At 50.0% G+C, this 17,346-nt stretch overlaps 1 protein-coding gene and 1 pseudogene across 1 annotated transcript in view; one reads left to right on the plus strand and one right to left on the minus strand.

Moving 5' to 3' along the window:
• Positions 1-219: 219 nt before the first annotated feature.
• Positions 220-732, minus strand: LOC125913707 (60S ribosomal protein L12-like; annotated as a pseudogene).
• A 4,005-nt stretch (positions 733-4,737) lies between these two features.
• Positions 4,738-17,346, plus strand: part of SLC9A1 (solute carrier family 9 member A1) — a 51,255-nt gene continuing 38,646 nt past the window's right edge. The window contains exon 1 of the mRNA XM_049617688.1: positions 4,738-5,910. Coding sequence (XP_049473645.1) covers positions 5,556-5,910 — 355 coding nt within the window. The 5' untranslated portion in view covers positions 4,738-5,555. The remainder of the gene's footprint in view (positions 5,911-17,346) is intronic.

The raw sequence follows: 17,346 nt of genomic DNA on the forward strand, positions 1-17,346 counted from the left end.
TGGTTAGCATTTTTTAGCTATAAAGTTTCCTTTTGTGGGTTTTCAAATACTCCTTTTTAAAAAAAATGTATTTAACTTACTTTTTATTTTTAAGTAATCTCTACACCCCACATGGGGCTCAAACTCATGACCCTGAGATCAAGAGTCATATTGTTCTACCGACTGAGCCAGCCACAAGTCCCAAATAATCCTTTATTGAAATATTTTCGTTCGTAGTTCTTAATGAGCTGGGCATTCCACTGCACCACCATTGACGTCATCAGAGTGGCAGCCATCAACATTGCAGCCCACAGATTGGGCAGTCCCAGGATCCCTTTAATGGTTCCAGAGAGTTCTCTGGCTAAAGATCTGTGCTGCATATGACGGCCAGTGTTGACAATCTCATCAAAAGTGATATTTCCACTGTGTTTAATGTTTTTCTGCTTCTTTCTGTCTCTTGGTGGTTCCCTGAGGGCTTTGATAATTAGGGCCGAGGCAGAAGGTAGCTCTTCAATCTGGGCCTCTCTGTTCTGAATGGTCAGTTTCACTGTAATCCTCACACCCTTCCGATCACTGGTTGCCTTGGCAATGTCATCACCAACCTTTTCTGGAGATAGACCTAGGGGGCCGACAGGTCCAGGGCAGACAACTTCCCCAATGGTGCACCTCAGGTAGATGACTTTGATCTTGTTGGGGTTGAACTGAGGTTGCATGGCGGAGGTACCTGGTGTCGGATTAATCCGGACTCGAGATGACCAAAAACAGTTGCACCTTCACCTCCTGCAAGGTGAAAGCCAAAAAAACCATAAAGTATTTTTTAATAAAGTTATGCACAGGGGGGCCTGGCTGGCTCAGTCAGTAGAACATGTGACTTTTGATGTCAGGTTGTGAGCTCAAGCCCCACATTAGGTGTAGAACTAACTTACTTAAAAAAAAAAAAAAAAGGTAGGCACAATGTTTTTTGTTTTTTGGTTTTTGGTTTTTTTTAAATTTTATTTTTGGGACAGAGAGAGACAGAGCATGAACTGGGGAGGGGCAGAGAGAGAGGGAGACACAGAATCGGAAACAGGCTCCAGGCTCCAAGCCATCAGCCCAGAGCCTGACGCGGGGCTCGAACTCACGGACCGCGAGATTGTGACCTGGCTGAAGTCGGACGCTTAACCGACTGCGCCACCCAGGCGCCCCTTTTTTTTTTTTTTTTTTTTTTTTTAGATATAATGCTATTGCACACTTACTAGACTGCACTATACTATAAATATAACTTTGGTACGTACTGGGAAACAAAAAAATCTATCTGACTTGCTTTACTGTAATATTCACTTTATTGCAGTGGTCTAGAAATGAACTTGCAACATCTCTGAGGCATGTCTGTATTATGGTTGTACCCACCTCTTTTTTTGAGAGAGAGAGAGAGAGAGAGAGAGAGAGAGCATGTGCATAGAGGAAGGGCAGAGGGAGAGGGAGTGAGAGAACCTTAATTGCTCTATGCCCAGCTCAGAGCCTGATGAGGGGCTCAATCTCACAACTGTGAGATTATGACCTGAGCCAAAACCATGAGTCAGATGCTTAACTTATAGAGCCATCCAGGCACCCCCCACCACTTTTTAAAAATGTGAACTCTACGTCCAATGTGGGGCTTGAACTCATGACCCTGAGATCTAGAGTCACATGTTCTACTGAATGAGCCAGCCAGGGTGCCCCCTCACCCACCCACCTCTTATACACATGAACAAACTGAGTGACAGAAACAAAATGTGACCTGGTCATGATGTACAACTATTAAGTGACCCAGCATATTCTTTCCTAATACCACACATTATTTGCCACATATCTGTTGATGTCATAGCTACAGCAATTCTGTAAAATTCCCATCACTTTTAGTGAAAAGATTCAATGAGGGGACAGAGGAGCAGACATGGCCTAGGCAGGGGGAGATGCCACCCAGGGTCCAAGCATCCTGAGACTGCCCTAGATCTGCAGGGGGAAGGGTCTGCCCAAACGTGACTCTCTGAGTCAAGAGAAGTATGGGCCTTGAATGGTTAAAAACCGAGGACTTGCCAAAACAGGGTTATGAATATTACAGTATATTTAATATTTAGCTCTAATAAGATCATGCTTTTAACATGCATAATACACAGTGATATGATTTGTCTGAAAGTCTTAAATTCATAGCACAGTATATAGGTGGGGTGGTCTCATGATGGAACCAATTTCGCAGATGTGAAGGCCTTCCTTCTAGACTACCAATGATTCTTTGTGACTGAATGTGTAACTTCAGGTAGTCTTAACACCAAAAGTCTACATCTCAGGACACACAAAGAAAGATAATGATAGGGGCGCCTGGGTGGCGCAGTCGGTTAAGCCTCCGACTTCAGCCGGGTCACGATCTCGCGGTCCGTGAGTTCGAGCCCCGCGTCAGGCTCTGGGCTGATGGCTCGGAGCCTGGAGACTGTTTCTGATTCTGTGTCTCCCTCTCTCTCTGCCCCTCCCCCGTTCATGCTCTGTCTCTCTCTCTGTCCCAAAAATAAATAAAAAACGTTACATTATACATGAGAGGTGAAATCTTAGCACATCTACTAAGCCCACATAAAAGTTAGCAGTTAATCTTTGTATTTGAATTGGCATTCGCTTTATTAAGATTTTCTATTCATAGGGGGGCGCCTGGGTGGCGCAGTCGGTTGAGCGTCGATTTCAGCTCAGGTCATGATATCACAGTTTGTGGATTTGAGCCCTGCATCAGGCTCTGTGCTGACAGCTCAGAGCCTGGAGACTGTTTCTGATTCTGTGTCTCCCTCTCTCTCTGCCCCTCCCCCGTTCATGCTCTGTCTCTCTCTGTCCCAAAATAAATAAAAAACGTTGAAAAAAAAATTAAAAAAAAAAAAAAAAAGAAAGATAATGATAAATATATGTGGTGTTGCTAGGTGCTGCTCTAAGCTTTCCAACGATTCCTGTGTACAACCATGACCTCTTGAATCTTACTAGTTCCAATGGACGCCATACATTCAAATCTCAGTTCCACTACTGCTGTGGGTTGAATTGTACCCTCATAAAAGATGTTGAAATTCTAACCCTCAGTACCTGTGAATGTATTTGGAAATAGGATTATTGAAGATGATCAAGTTAAGATGAAGTCATTAAGGTGGGCTCCCATCCATCTGACTGGTGGGCCTTGTAAAAAGGGGAAATTTGGGGGCTGATTCCCCTTAGATGGCTCAGTCGGTTGAGCAGCTGATTCTTGATTTCTGCTCAGGTCATGATCTCGTGGTTTGTGGATTCAAGCCCTGCATCAGGCTCTACACTGACAGAGCAGAGCCTGCTTGGGATTTTGTTTCCCTCTCTCTCTGCCTTTCTCTCAAAATAAATAAAAAAATAAAAAAGGAAATTTAGACCCAAAGACAGAGACCCAAGGAGATCACCATGTGAAGACTGGATTTATGGTGCCACAATCAATGAACACCAAAGACTGTCAACAAACAAGCTAGGAAAGGGGCAGGGAACTGATTCTCCCTCACAGCCCCAGAGAAAAACAACTCAGCTGACACCTTGATTTTAGACCTCTGGTCTCCAGAGTATGAGACAAATTTCTGTTCTTTCTTTATTTTTTTTAAACAATGTTATTTATTCTTGAAAGAGAGAGAGAGCTGGGGAAGAGCAGAGAGAGAGGGGGACAGAGAATCCCAAATGGGCTCTGTGCTGACAGCAGAGAGCCCAAAGTGGGGCTCGAACCCATGAACCAGGAGATCATGACCTGAGCCGAAGTAAGGATGCTTAACTGACTGATTCACTCAGGCGTCCCTCTTTATTTTTAAAGAATGTTTTATTTATTTTATTTTGAGGGGGTGGGGAGCAGAGAGAAAAATCCCAAGTAGGCTCCACACTCAGCTCAGAGCCCAATTTGGGGCTCAATCTCACAAACTATGAGATCATGACCTAAGCCAAAATCAAGAGTCAGACCCTTAACCGACTGAGCCAAATTTTTTTTTTAACGTTTATTTATTTTTGAGACAGAGAGAGACAAAGCATGAATGGGGGAGGGTCAGAGAGAGGGAGACACAGAATCTGAAACAGGCTCCAGGCTCTGAGCTGTCAGCACAGAGCCCGACGCGGGGCTCAAACTCACGGACTGCAAGATCATGACCTGGGCCGAAGTCGGCCGCTTAACCGACTGAGCCACCCAGGCGCCCCCCGACTGAGCCATTCAGACACCCCAAATTTCTGTTCTTTAAGCCACACAGTTTGTGGTACTTTGTTGCAGCAGCCCTACCCAATGAATGTAACTATATACTAAGTTTTCTGATCTGCAAAGCTGGAATCATAATAATGGTGCTATATGCTGTGCTGTATTCTAAATACTTCATGTAGATTATCTCATTTAGTCATCATGGCATCCCTCCAAAATAGGTACTGCTACTATTTCCACTTTACAGATGAGAAAGCTAGGGAACTGAGAAGTTAAGTAACTTGCTCGAGGTTATATAATAACTAAATACATAAGGTAATAATATATCCTTCACAAGACTGTTAGGAACTCTTCATGAGACTGCAGATGTCATGTGAAAGCATTTTGCAAATGGTAAAGCATTTCACCCCTGTTAGTTAGACTTTCTCTTCAGTCCCTTTTTTTGCCATTTCTGACTCTTCCTCTTCTTATGCGTACTTCCTTCCCTTGGCGACAGGGGTCGCTGCGACGAGAGGGCGCTGACAGGTCTCTCTAGCCTGCTGCGCTGGCTGCTCGCTGGTGCCTATAAATTGCAGCCCCGGGCTTAGCGAGGCATCAGTGCACCGCCGCCGGGGCTGGGGCCGGGGCTGGAGCTGTCATTGGAACTGGACGCGGCGGACCTGAAGCTGGGCCGGGGCGGAGCGCCGCGCTGCGCCGGGGCCGCAAGGAGGGGTGTGTTGCTGCCGGCCCACCGCGAGCCGCCCCCAGCCCGCGCCGAGGTGCCCTCCTGCCAGGCCGCCTGCCTCCGCCTTCCGCCTCCCTCCATTTCCCCGGAATTTCAGCCCGGCGCGCCTGCACCCCGGCCCTTCTCTGGGTGGGGAAGCTCCGGGCCGCTTTCCGGCTTCACTCCTTCCTCGCAGGCTGGGCTCCCAGCCCCCTCTCTTCTTTTCCTGGATTGGCTCCCACCCCTTTCGTTCCCCTTCCTTTAGCTCGGGCTCCCTGCCCCTTCCCTTAGCTGAGTCCCAGCTCCTCAGTCACTTTCCTCAGCCAAGGGTCCCAGCCTTCCCTCCTCCTTTTCCTTGCCTGGGGTCCAGCCTATCCTGTCCCTTCCTCTGTCTCTAGGGTGCAGTCTCTTCCCCCACCCCTTTTTCCAGGCCTGGAGTTCCAGACCTTTTAGTCTCTTCCTGTGGTCCTTTCTGGGTCCTTGTCCCCTTTCCCTAGTTTGGAGTTCTCCATTGCAAACCCAGCCTCCCTCCATTCCCAGAGATCTGCTTCCACACAATTACCTCTCTAAAACATGAACTTTTCCTAGGAACTGCCCCAGACTGTCTCCTACCTGCTGACCCCTTGCTACCTATGTCCCAGGTCTTACTCTCACTTTGCTGACGGTCAAGGCCTGCTGAGCCAAGGGATCAGCATGATGCCTCTGTGGTCGGGCATCTGTGGCCGCTCTCCCCCACGAATCTTCCCTTCATTGCTCATGGTGGTAGCCTTGGTGGGGTTGCTTCCGGTTCTCAGGAGCCATGGCCTCCAGCCCAGTCCTACTGCCAGCACCATCCGAGGCTCAGAGCCACCACGGGAACGCTCTATTGGGGATGTCACCACCGCCCCACCGGAGATTCCCCCCGAGAGCCGGCCTGTTAATCATTCCGTCACTGAACACAGCATGAAGACTCGAAAGGCCTTTCCAGTCCTGGGCATCGACTACACACATGTGCGCACACCCTTTGAGATCTCGCTCTGGATCCTGCTGGCCTGCCTCATGAAGATAGGTAAGTCCAGTTTGCTCCGACACTTCTGATAACACCAAATTGGTGAGCCTCTTGTCCCATCCTTACCCCTTGAGGCTGCCCGGGAATAAGGGTCTGGACCACTCCATCCAGCCATCTTTGTTCTTCTCAAACTTGAACTCTGTGGTCTGAGCCTTCCCGAGATCAGAGCCAGCTTTGTGCATGGGAGAAAGCAGGATTAGAGCATGGGATGCTTCTGGTACTGGATACTTTGAGCAAGGGCTCCAGGCCTGCAGGTCTCCTCTGGCTGGGCCAGACCCCGAGGGGAGCCAGGCACCTAGCTGTGTGTGAGCCAGAGGAGTGTCTTCCAGCAAGTGGCACAGCCTGCTCTGTCAACAACAACCAGTGCAATTACATGCTTCATGGGAGGGCATTCCAGGATGGAGTGTATATCTACTTGGCCTGTCTGAGGAGTTTAAGTATAGCAGGGGACCCGTGTGCTGGAGACCTAGAAGTGTGGCGGAACATGAGGGATCCCCATAGTATCACCTTCCCTTTTTCCCAGAATGTTATCTGTCAGCTCTGCCTGCCCAGGCTGGCTGGGAGCCCCTGAGTCAGTTTCCGGCCCAGGAATGCCATCCCTTATACAGTTTATGGGACTGGGGCCCTGGAAATTTCTGAAGTCTGTTTTGGAGGTGGAAGGGGAGTGGAGGAGGTTGAAGCCTGGTCTGGCCCCTGCTCACCTCCAGGTTGGCACCCGGCTGTGTCTCAAGGTGCCGTATGGGCTGGCCAGTCATGCTGGCCACCCACTCAACCATGTGGGAGAGGGACAAGTGGATTGGCTTGGGATGCTCCGGTCTGAAGAGACTTTGAAATGTTCTTTTTGGGAGAAGGAACTAGAAAAGTTGTTCCCTCCCCTCCCTGGGCTCCCTCCCTCCTAGGCCTGAACACTCTGTTCTGCTGGGTGATTGATGGAATTCACCGGAGCCTGAATAGCCCAGAAGTCCCTGGAAGTGTGTGTCCGGGGGGCTTTGGAAGCTGCCTTTGAGTTTTTAGCCTCAGCTAGCTGTGGAAGGCATGAGGATTGGGGATGCTGCAGATTTGGGTTTGGGGAGTTGGTGACTCTTGGTAGGAAGCCTTGCAGCTTTTCCAAGGGCGTGTAGGAGCTGAGTGGTGATGCCAGGCTTGTGTGAGGCAGGCTCTGGGACATGCTGCAGGAGGACACTCTGTTTTGACAGATCCGGTGGCTGGCGTGTAGCTTTGGTGCTGTGACGGTAGCAGGGCCTGTATATGGAGCTGGGCCACCAGCACCTATGCCCTGATGGCAGCCAGCTTCCTGGTAAAAGTCAAGGACTGGGCAAGAGGAGCTATGTGTACTGATTCTGACAACAACATGACCTTGAACAAGCTGGGGCCTTTTTCTGCAGGTCTTGCCCAGCCGTGAAACTGGCAAGAATCTCTAAATGTGACCATATCAATTGAGTCATGAAACCAGTGTCTGAATTTTTTGTAAGAAACCGGTGACCATGATGTGTCATTTGTCTGTGTAAGATCAGGAGGAGACCTGATCACAATCACTGTTCATAAATTGCCCTTCTCTCTCCATCTCCCTCACCTCCCAACGACATCTGGCATTGTGTTAGGGCACCGGGAGCTGGTACACACACTGCCAGTCTCAGTGCCTTCTATTGGGACGACAGTATGACCACAGAGATCCTACTCAGGGCAGTAAGGAGTTTGTCCCTGCAGGCCTGATATCTGTTTTTAATGGGGTCAGGCTTGGCCTGCTTTGTCCCCACCGGAACCTGTGCCAGGGACCCTGAGCAGGTGGAGAACAGAGATGATGCCATGGCAAGGGCATCAGTCTAGAAAGTTAGGACTTGGCTTCTCATCCCACCTCCCTCTGTGACCTTGGGCCAGTCATGCCTCCCCATCTGTCAGCTGATCTTTGGCCCCTTCCAGGACCGACATTTCTGCCATTCCACTGACTCGGGTAACCCTGGCACGTCATTCCGCCTTGGGCCTCAGTTTTCCCATTGTAAAACGAGGAGGCTGGATATGATCTCCGAGGGCGTTTGCAGTTCCAAAAGTCTGTGTCTCTGGCTTGGAAGGGCGTTCTGAAAACAGAGGGGCCCTAGCACCTGGCCATTCTGGGGAAGAGAGTCAAGAGAATTAACGACCAAAGGATCTCAAGGGTCCCTGTTCAGGTGGCAAAAGTGAGCGCCCATTTTTTCCCTTTCCCTTTGCAGGGTAGAGTTCCGGTTAGATAAAGTCTCCACCACTCTGCCACTTAGCCTGTCTGAGCTTCAGTTTCCTCATATATAAAAATGGGGGAAGTAATAGTACCTAGTTATAGTGCTGCTGATGTGACAGTGACATAAATTCACGCATGTACAGTCAACTGGGTACCTACAGGAAGCACTCAGTGAGTGGCAGCTGCCCCTGTTGGTATTTTAACCACCGAAGGCAAGTGCATCCCTACCTCAGCCACCCATGTGCCCTGCCGTCTTCCTGTGAAGTTGGAGGATTACAAATCTCTCAACCCTAGGCTGCCACTGGGTGTCCTTCCTTAAGGTTTCAGGGTTTTGGGTGTGTCCTACCCACTGTTCTTCTTTTCACTTCAGCTGCCTCCCGGGCTGGTCCTGGGGGGAAGGGAGATAGCACCTACTGACTTAGGGGACGGGGGTGGGGGCTGAGGCCACACTCCCTCTGCACGCCCAGATCCCCAAGCACCTAGGAGTTCATTCTGGGGTCTTGCCTGTTCTCCCAGCACCGCAGTGTGGGTAGGAGCTGTGTTGGAGCCCTCATTCTGTCATCTCTGGCAGCTGCTTCCCTTGCAAGGTACCCCTCCTTTAAGATTAGAAAGTGCCGTGTGCAGTTCTCCTTCCTGCCCTGATCATTGAGCAGAGCCTCAAGTAGACCCCGTTGGAGATGGTTGTGGGAGGGTGGGATTGGCCAGCGCTGAAGTTCTAGAGCAATGCCTCTGGGTTCTTTTCTAACTGGCTCAGGGGGTGACATCTGGCCCGTCTCTGGGCCTCTTTGCTCCTTCCAATAGTCAGGGATTCTTGACTTTTCCTTGGTAGGGAGGGGCTGGTGGTGTGGCAGGGGGGAGTTTAGACAATTGGGAGTCTTGTGAGAATGACCCCCAAGAAGCCTTAGGCTGTGTCTGCCGCTGGCCCCCTCCCCACCTTGTGATCTGGACCCTGTGTGAATTCCACTTTGTCCCTGGTTCACCGGACTCCCAGTCTAGCCTTTTTCCAAGGGAAAGCCTCACGGTAACACAACTCACCACTGGCACCCCCTGCGTTTGTTTGCCCATATCCCTGACCTGGAACTCCTGGCAGAGGCCCGAGAGCCCATAAGGCAGGTATTCATCTTGTCTCTGGACAAAAAAAAAAAAAAAAAAAAAAAAAAAAGCCTTCCTTTGTCTCTTCACATGTTATAACAATTTTTTTGGTTTTGGTCTTTGCAAGGTGTATCCTGCCATTTCCTCCTTAAACAAGTTGTGCATAGAGGAGGTAGGGGTCACTACTGCCCACTTCACACACCTGGATATCAGCCCCAACAACCGGTCTCCTGTAAAAATAAGACCAGAACTCCCCTCTCCCACTTCTCAGGAGAGAGATACAACTTTAAAGGTCACCTTGAAACTGTCTCAAGAAGCCCAGATGGCACTCTCTAAAAAGAAAGGGGTGATCTTTTTCTCTTTGGAAAAACAGCTGCCTGACGGCAGGGCAGTGGGAGGGGAGGGCCAGCTGGGGGCTGGGAGGAAGCCTTCAGGTATTGAATATGTGTCTCCAGAAGCGTCAGGACACTTGGAGGGCCTCGACTGGTCATGCTGCTGGACTTCGTTCACCTGAGCTCCCACCCCTGCTCCTGCAGCTCTGGGAAAGCAAAGACAGGGTCAGAAATCCTGGGCCCTGTCCCTGCCCCTTGGTACCAGTGACCTTGGCCAGGTGCCTCATTTCTCTGTACCTGACTTGCCTCACTTGTAAGGCGAAGATACTGTATCTGCCTTCTAAGACGGGTATAGAGGACAAACGTGGGAATGCCCAGCCCAGTGCCCTGCTGATGAGGCAGCTTCTAGGGCCTGTTCAGACTCCACCCCTATGGGCGGTCTTCCCAGCCCACTCCAGTCCACGGCAGCAGCTCTGACTTCTCCCCCTGAACCCGTTTCCCTTCTTGTTTATCCACAACTTTGGCATGAGGCCTAGCCTGCCCTGTGACATCTCTTCTGTTGGGTGTGTTTGTATTTTAATCAGAATTACCATTTATTGAGTATCTACAGAGTAGTGTTAGGCACTTTATAAAAGTGGTCTCATTTAATTCCTACTAAAATCATATGAAATAAAGGCTGTCTGTTTTACAGATGAGGAAACAGCTCATAGAGGTTATCTTCTGTGATGTTGAATTGCTATTTATTTTCTGTTGAGACTTGGCATAGCCTCTTAGAGGGGTGCTGTGAAGTTGGAGGATTACAGCAACTCTGTCTCCTGTCCCTCACAGTCACATCCACAGGGGCACACAGCCTTCCACTGACTAGGGGCCCAGCTTGCTGCGCGGGCACTCAGGAATTTTAGGACTCCCTCTAGGGTTGGGGCAGGCGTCAGTGGTGGGAGCCCTCTCTGCTGTTGGGGTTCTGTGCCTGGCATCGGGCCTATCCCCTGTCCCTCTGAGTTGCACAGATACAACTGAATCCTGCAGTGTGGCTGGGCCTTTCCCTGGTCCTTTGGTAGTGGCCCCACCTGCCATCTCTTTGGCATTGCCCTCTCCGTGGTCTGACCAGAGCTTACTTCTTCCCTGCTTGGGGAGGGGAGTGCCAGTGGAAGGGGGGTTAGCCAGCAGGGGGAGGCTAACCTTGTGATTGTGATCTTCTGCCTCTGGGCTGCTTTCAGTTACCCTCAGGGCCTGGCAGGATCCCCTGAGAGGCATCCTCTGTATTGGGAGCAGGTGGCACACATTTTTTTAGCCCTGTAAGGCAGGCAGTATTTGGTAGTAATTATCATCACTACTGTAACTTGTTTCCAAAGCACTGCATATATAGTATTTAATTCTGATCGTCTCAGTGGGTTAGCAGGTGGTATTGATGTTGCCCGTTGAACATCTAAGGACCCTGAGGTCACTTAGCAAGTAAGTGGCAAAGAACACAGTCCCTGGACTTCTAACCCAAGGCCCATCCTCTTTTCTGCCTGGCCAACACACTGGGTCATTATAAAGATCAAGGGAGACCAGAGATCCAAAGGGGTTTCGTAGGCATATCCATATTGGTAATCTGAATGGTTGCCAGGAGAGACACCAGTTCCCTCAGTAGGAGGGAAGAGCTGAAGGAGCAGGGAAGTCTGGGGTAGTCTGGAGCTCAGGCCAGATCAGCTCCAAGTTCTTATGGAGAGTGTAAGAGCTGAACTCAGCCTTGGGACCTGTCATTCTCAGAGCCCTGGTCAGTGGAACAGCAAACCTTTGAAATGGAGGGCTTTTCCTTTTCCTTGAAGTGTTGTAGGCCCTCCTGGAGGAGAAAGGAGAGGCAGGGAAGTGAATTACAACCTAAAACATGCTGAACAAATAGGCAGGAATGAGGCAGTTAAGAAACCTGCGATCTGGTCTTAGCTCTTTGCTGAGCTGTGTGACCTTAGGCAAGACACATCCTCTCTGAGCTCCTGTTAGGAAATACACGTAACAGTTTTGTCAAGTATTTGTTAATTACGTTAGCTGCCACTTATTAAGCTCCTGTTTCAGAAGCTGTGTCAGGTACTTGCACAGCTAGAAAATATTGGGGTTTAAGCCCAGATCTTTCTGACTCTAGAACCCGTGTTCTTCATTATGCCCCGACTCCCTTTCAACTCCGAAGTTTTATTTTTCTCATAATCATTTTGAACAAGGAAGAGTTTGAGTCTTGGCTGCAATCTGTGGATCATTTCTTGGGTTTAGGGAAAGACTGTGACACTCCTCTCCCCCAAGCCCCACCATGAATTAAATAGCCCTTCTCTGGGGTGTTGGCATTCAGAAACACAGGAGAGGCAGGGAACTGGAGTGGAGAGGCCTCAGGCTCCCTTGGGAATGCCAGCCTGTACTGAGCTGGCTGGCCTGCCTCCTTCCATCATCCCCTCACCTGCCCCCTTTCCTTCTGTGGTGGGGAGAGAAGGCTCACTCAGCAAACCCAGGACCTGGGTTATTCCTGAGTCATCCGTCACCTGTGTGGGCCTCATTTTGCAGAACTCACACCCCCTGCAAACGTCTGAGTCAGACATGTCTCCCCAAGGTTGTCTGCACACACCGCCCTGGGCCAAACCATCTCTTTAGATGCCGATAAACATCAACTGATACTTTTAGACAGCCCGTGATTATATGTGGGTATTTTTAATCTTATGGGCTAATCTAATTTTAACTGAACTAAGTTTTGGGTTGGGCCTGGATCAGTGGGCTCTCCCCCCTTCCATGCTGACTTCATTTTCTTCCCCCCTAAAGCTCATCTAACAGGCAGGGCCAGTTTGGGGGTCTATTAGGCCAGACCTGACCCCTGAGTTTTGATACTGACTTGCTGAGAATTTGGAGTTCCCCAAATTACCCCCAGCGAGTTCTTTTCTGAAAAGATATGTCCTTAAGCAGCTTGGAGTGAGGTCCAGGATAAGCGGTTCTGTTCCTTCCCAGGCCCCCTTCTCAGTCCCTTGGGGGGGACACTTGCCCCTAAGCCCAGTCTGGCACTTCTAGGGAACTCAGCCTATTTGAGACCAGGCCACTGAAAGCAGAGCGGTGACCTCACAGCTGTGTGTCAGGCAGAGCCCACGAGCTCACCAAAATAATAAATAGCTAACACTTACATAGCACTTGCCGTATGCCAAGCAAAGCTCACAAAGGCTGTGTCTTTGTACTGGTCAGCCAGGACTGAGAGCAGCTAATTAATTTGTCTCTTCAAGCCGGGATGGAAGAAGCAGGTCGGCCAAAATCAGCCACCAGGCGTTTAGCTTGTGGCCCATCAGGGAACCAAGAAGAGTGAAACCCCGGGCCCTGCTCATTAGGGCTTCCAGTGTGCTCAGGAGAGAATGGTCAGTCCATGCCGAGGGATGGGCAGACTCTGGGCAGGCAGAGTTCAGGGAACAACCAGTCTCTGGGGGCAGGAGTGAGTAGGGGAGGCTTCTTAGGGAAAGTGGAACTTGAGCCAGTCTTGAAGGATGGAGAGGAACGAGATAAAGATGTGGGACCAAGAGAGTTATTCTTAGCATGATCCCCATAAGAATGTAAGCCCCTTGAGGACAGGGCCTTTGTTTGCTTTCTCATCTGTACCTGGCACAGACTAAGGGCTCCTGAATATCTGGAGAACGGAGGAGTGCATGATTGACTTCCATGTAGAGATGGGGTCCATGTGACTGAAGCATGGGACAGACAGGAAACCAGTTTGCTCAGAGGGGAAGGAGAGCAAGGGTTGGAGAGGCTAGTTATCAGACCAAATGCCAGGCCAGGAGTTTAACTGAGCTCCGAAAGTGACACTCAGAGCGCTTTTAGGCATCAGCCTGTGTGTGAGTGGTGCTTTCAAGGCCACCTCCCTCCCTCCCTTGTCACCTCCATGGGCTTGGCTCTAATGCAGGGTCTTGCAAGGGCAACCTCTGTGGGCTGGGTGGGGTCTCTCCAGGAGAGTGTGGGTCTGTTCATCTGCCCTTGATTTGTGTAAGTAAAAGCAAGATACCAGAGCTTCCTCAGGGAGTTGTCAAGAGCCCTAATTGAATTAAGCTTTTCCTGGGAAGATTCTTCAAGCCATCAACTGCTCTGTGACTGTGAATGGATGAGACCAGTGGCCATAAACCATGCAAGAAGGCAATCTCATTAATTTATGGTTATGCCTAGACAGGTTGACTTATGGCTTCTCTTTGTTTTATGTGTGTTGGGAGTGGGCTGGGGCCAGAATCTCCTTTCTGTGGCAGATTTATTTTTAAAATATGAATAAATAAAACATGTTTGTGGTCAAAACAAAACAAACAAAAATAAAACAGTACAGAAGGGTACTAAGGTAAAAAGTAAAATTTTCCCTCCTCACTTCTCTGATTACTGGACTGTCATGCTCTCTAGAGTTAACTTTCTTGTGTATCTTTTCATAAATTCTCTATACACATATGAGTGTGGGAGTGTGAGGGCAGATTTAGTTTTCATAAAGCCACGTGTGTAAAAGAAAAGAGTTCTAGGCTGGGACCTGGGTCCTAGATCTAGCTCTGCCTCTTTCATGCATGTTGACCTATGGTAAGTCATTTTGCCTTCCTGGGCCTTAGTTTTCCTGTCCGTCGATTTCAGTTGTTAAGAGGCTCTTCAGGACTTTTCAGCAGGAAAGGCAGTCATCCCAGGGGTGTCCCTGGTGTGGTGAGCCCTGGGCAGACCGTGAGGCCCTGGGAGGGGGATCTCCACAGCCCATCCTTTGGGAGATGGGCCACTACTGTTATTAGCCCTGGCTTCAAGAGTACAGAATTCTCAAGTACAGGGTCATGGTCTCCTGCAACTCCAGCTCAGGGTTATGGGACTAAATGAATGGGTTCGCAGAGAGCCAGCTCTGTTGTTGGAGAAAGGGAGAAATCACAAGTGGGAAAGTACGTGGCTCAGCCTGAGATGCTGGGGACATTGGATGGGAGGAGGAAACATGAGGGAAGGTTTCCTGAAGGAGGTAGTTCTGAGGAATGAGCCAGGCAGAGAAGAGGAACATCATTTGGTAAGGCTGCTGTTGGAAGGGATTCTGGCTTAGGTGGGAGAATGGACTGGATGACTGGCTTTTCTTCTAGGATCTAGATTTCTAAGGTTCCTTTTTTTAAATTTTTATTAAAGTAATCTCTACACCCAACATGGGGCTTGAACTCACAACCCTGAGATCAAGAGTCGCATGCTCCACCGACTGAGCCAGCGAGGAGCCCCTAAAATTCTTTCTGAGTCTATGATGGCATTTGGGGACCCCTCAAATAGTCTGCAGACATTGTATATGTGTATTTTTATCAGAGGAGTAGTAGTAGTAATAGCCACAGCTTTTCCGAGGGATGTGTGGCCCCACAAAGTTGAAGAGCTTTGGCGCTTTGTGCAAATTGGAAGAAGGGTAAAGGATTTTCCTTGGGCAAAGTGTCATACTTAACCCTGGGATGAGTGGAGTTTGCCTGGGGGACCGCAGAACTCCTTCTAGGCAAGGGGAATGAACCCAGTCAGAATGAGTAAGCTGTGTCCTGGGAGAAGAAAAAGGAAATTGACCCTGTAAAGTTGAAGAAAGCTTTTCTGGGTTGGGCATCAAAGCAGATGTAGCTGCCCTCCTGTGTAGGTGGGGAAGGTGCTGGGCTCCTTCTGCCCCTGGAGTCCGCTAGGTTTCCGTGGTAAGTCCAGTTCACACCCCAGGAGGTAATTCAGGCCTCTGGCCCTTTGTCCTAAAGTGGCTAGGGCCCAAACATACCTCTGAGCCTCTGTTAGGGGAAGCAGCAGAAGCAAGGGATCCCCTCTGAAGGGGACGCAGTGCTAGGCTTTGAGGGCGCAGTGCTAGGTGGCCCCTGTTGGCCTCTGCTCTTGCCGGGACTGAGGATCCCTTATCTCCTGCTCTCACCCTGTTTCTGGGAGTAAAGTAGAGAAATTTTTCTGCCTGTAGAATACTAGAGGTAGAAAGTGACCTGTGGCCCCCGGGCCCCGAGGGGAGATGGAGATGTTTTGGTCCCATCCTCTCATTTTCCAATTGAGGCCCAGAGAGGCTGTGCCCAGAGCCACACATGAGTTAATGGCTGAGGGAGGGCTTTCCCCGCTCTGTTAACTAATAACCCGGGGGGCTCTGGACAGTAAGAGCTGGACCAAGAGGAGGGGCTGTGGTCTTTGGCTTGGTTCTTGGTTCCTAAGCACTGGTAACTCTGATGGGCCGTTTAAGCCTAAGAAGGGCAACTTCCTGCTGGAGTATCTGTCCGAGAGCTGTTCCTGGCAGGGAAGCTACTTGGCCTTGGCCACACGGGCCCTTGCAGGAGAACCAAGCCAGCGTTGAGCCTGCATGCTGTGCTTTTAGGGCATCTTTGCCATCAAGCCAGGCATCAAGATCTTATCTTTTGTGTCCTGGGCCAGGGCCTACAGGAATCCGGATGCTATACCAGGTAGGCAGGACGCCTGCTTGAGGCAGAACCAGCTCACCTCGCTGAGCATAGCCCGAGACTCCCGTTACGGCTCAGTGGAGGAGGGGAGCAGGCAGCAGGAGTGGCCCAGCCTCCCCTGGCCAGCCTGGCTGGTGGACCAAGCAAGGATGCACGAGAACTACTTCTTTTGAGGAATCAGGGGCTGGTCTGAGAAAGGCCATATAGATACAGCACACTCAGGCAATAGAAAGTGGGTGTGATTTGAGGTGCAGATGGAATTATGAGGGTTTAGAGGAAGCAGAAAGACCCTCCCACCTGAGGACAGCGGTGGGGGGTGGGGGAAGGGGTTGTGTGGAGGTAACAGTTGAACTAACCCTTGAAGGATAAGTAGGATTTAGATGAGATGCTTGAGCGAAACAGGTTTTACTGGGCACATCCGGAAGCTTCTACCTGGGGAGGATTACAGAGGAGTATCCTAGAGCAGTTCCCTTTGGAAACATGGTGGTTGGGAACACAGGCTTTGAAGCGCCACAGACTCGAGTTCAAATCTCGGCTCTCCCACTTCATGGCACCATGATTTTGGGTAAGTCACTTCCCCTCTTTGAGTCTCAGTTTGATCACCTGCAACTGTGATGGTGTAACACCTGGCAGGATGTCGGAAGGATTTGGGGAGAGTACCCGTGTAAGATGGTTGTCACAGAGTTTGGCACATCCCGAACTCACTTGGGAGTCCCTCTAGGATCGGGAGGGAGAGAGATGCTGGCTTGTTTTCTCTGACTCCTGAATCGCCCAGCAACTGAATAATCACTCAGCAAGACTTACTGATGCCCTGCTGTGTGTCCAGTGCTGTGCTAAGTGCAGGGGTGAGGCAGCTATGGATAAATAATGTTTATCCTTTTAATGAGCACACTCCTAAGGTGGCGAGAGCACTTTCCAGATGCAGCAGGAAACCTTTTGGGGAGATGCTGTTCTTCTCCTTTTTATGAATGAGGACACTGAGGTCCCAAGAGGTTAGGAGCCTTGCCTAGAAGTGGATGGCCTGACTGTGGCACAGCCGAAGCCAGACCCACGGTTTCTCATTCCAAGTCCTGTGCAATTTCTCCTATAAAACAGTCATTTCACCATGTAGCTGTAGTAGCAAGACTTATCACTTGAAGCATTTAATGAGCAAAGCACGATTTTGTATGACAACTTGATGTGTAGCTATAAAAGCACTAAATTTTGCAGAACAGATGATGGTTTTTAAAATAGGCCCAGCTCTGATGAGGTACCAGGTGAACTGTGCCAGTGTGCAGGGCAGAAGGTGCTGCCACTTTTGTAACTGCGCTGCCCTGGCCGAGCCTCAGTTTCTCCAGTGAAACGGATAATGCGTGTAAAGCTCCAGGCACACCGGAAGCGCTCAGAAATGGGAGTTGCC

The sequence above is a fragment of the Panthera uncia genome (assembly GCF_023721935.1).
Source record: "Panthera uncia isolate 11264 chromosome C1 unlocalized genomic scaffold, Puncia_PCG_1.0 HiC_scaffold_4, whole genome shotgun sequence".
NCBI classification, from domain to species: Eukaryota; Metazoa; Chordata; class Mammalia; order Carnivora; family Felidae; genus Panthera; species Panthera uncia.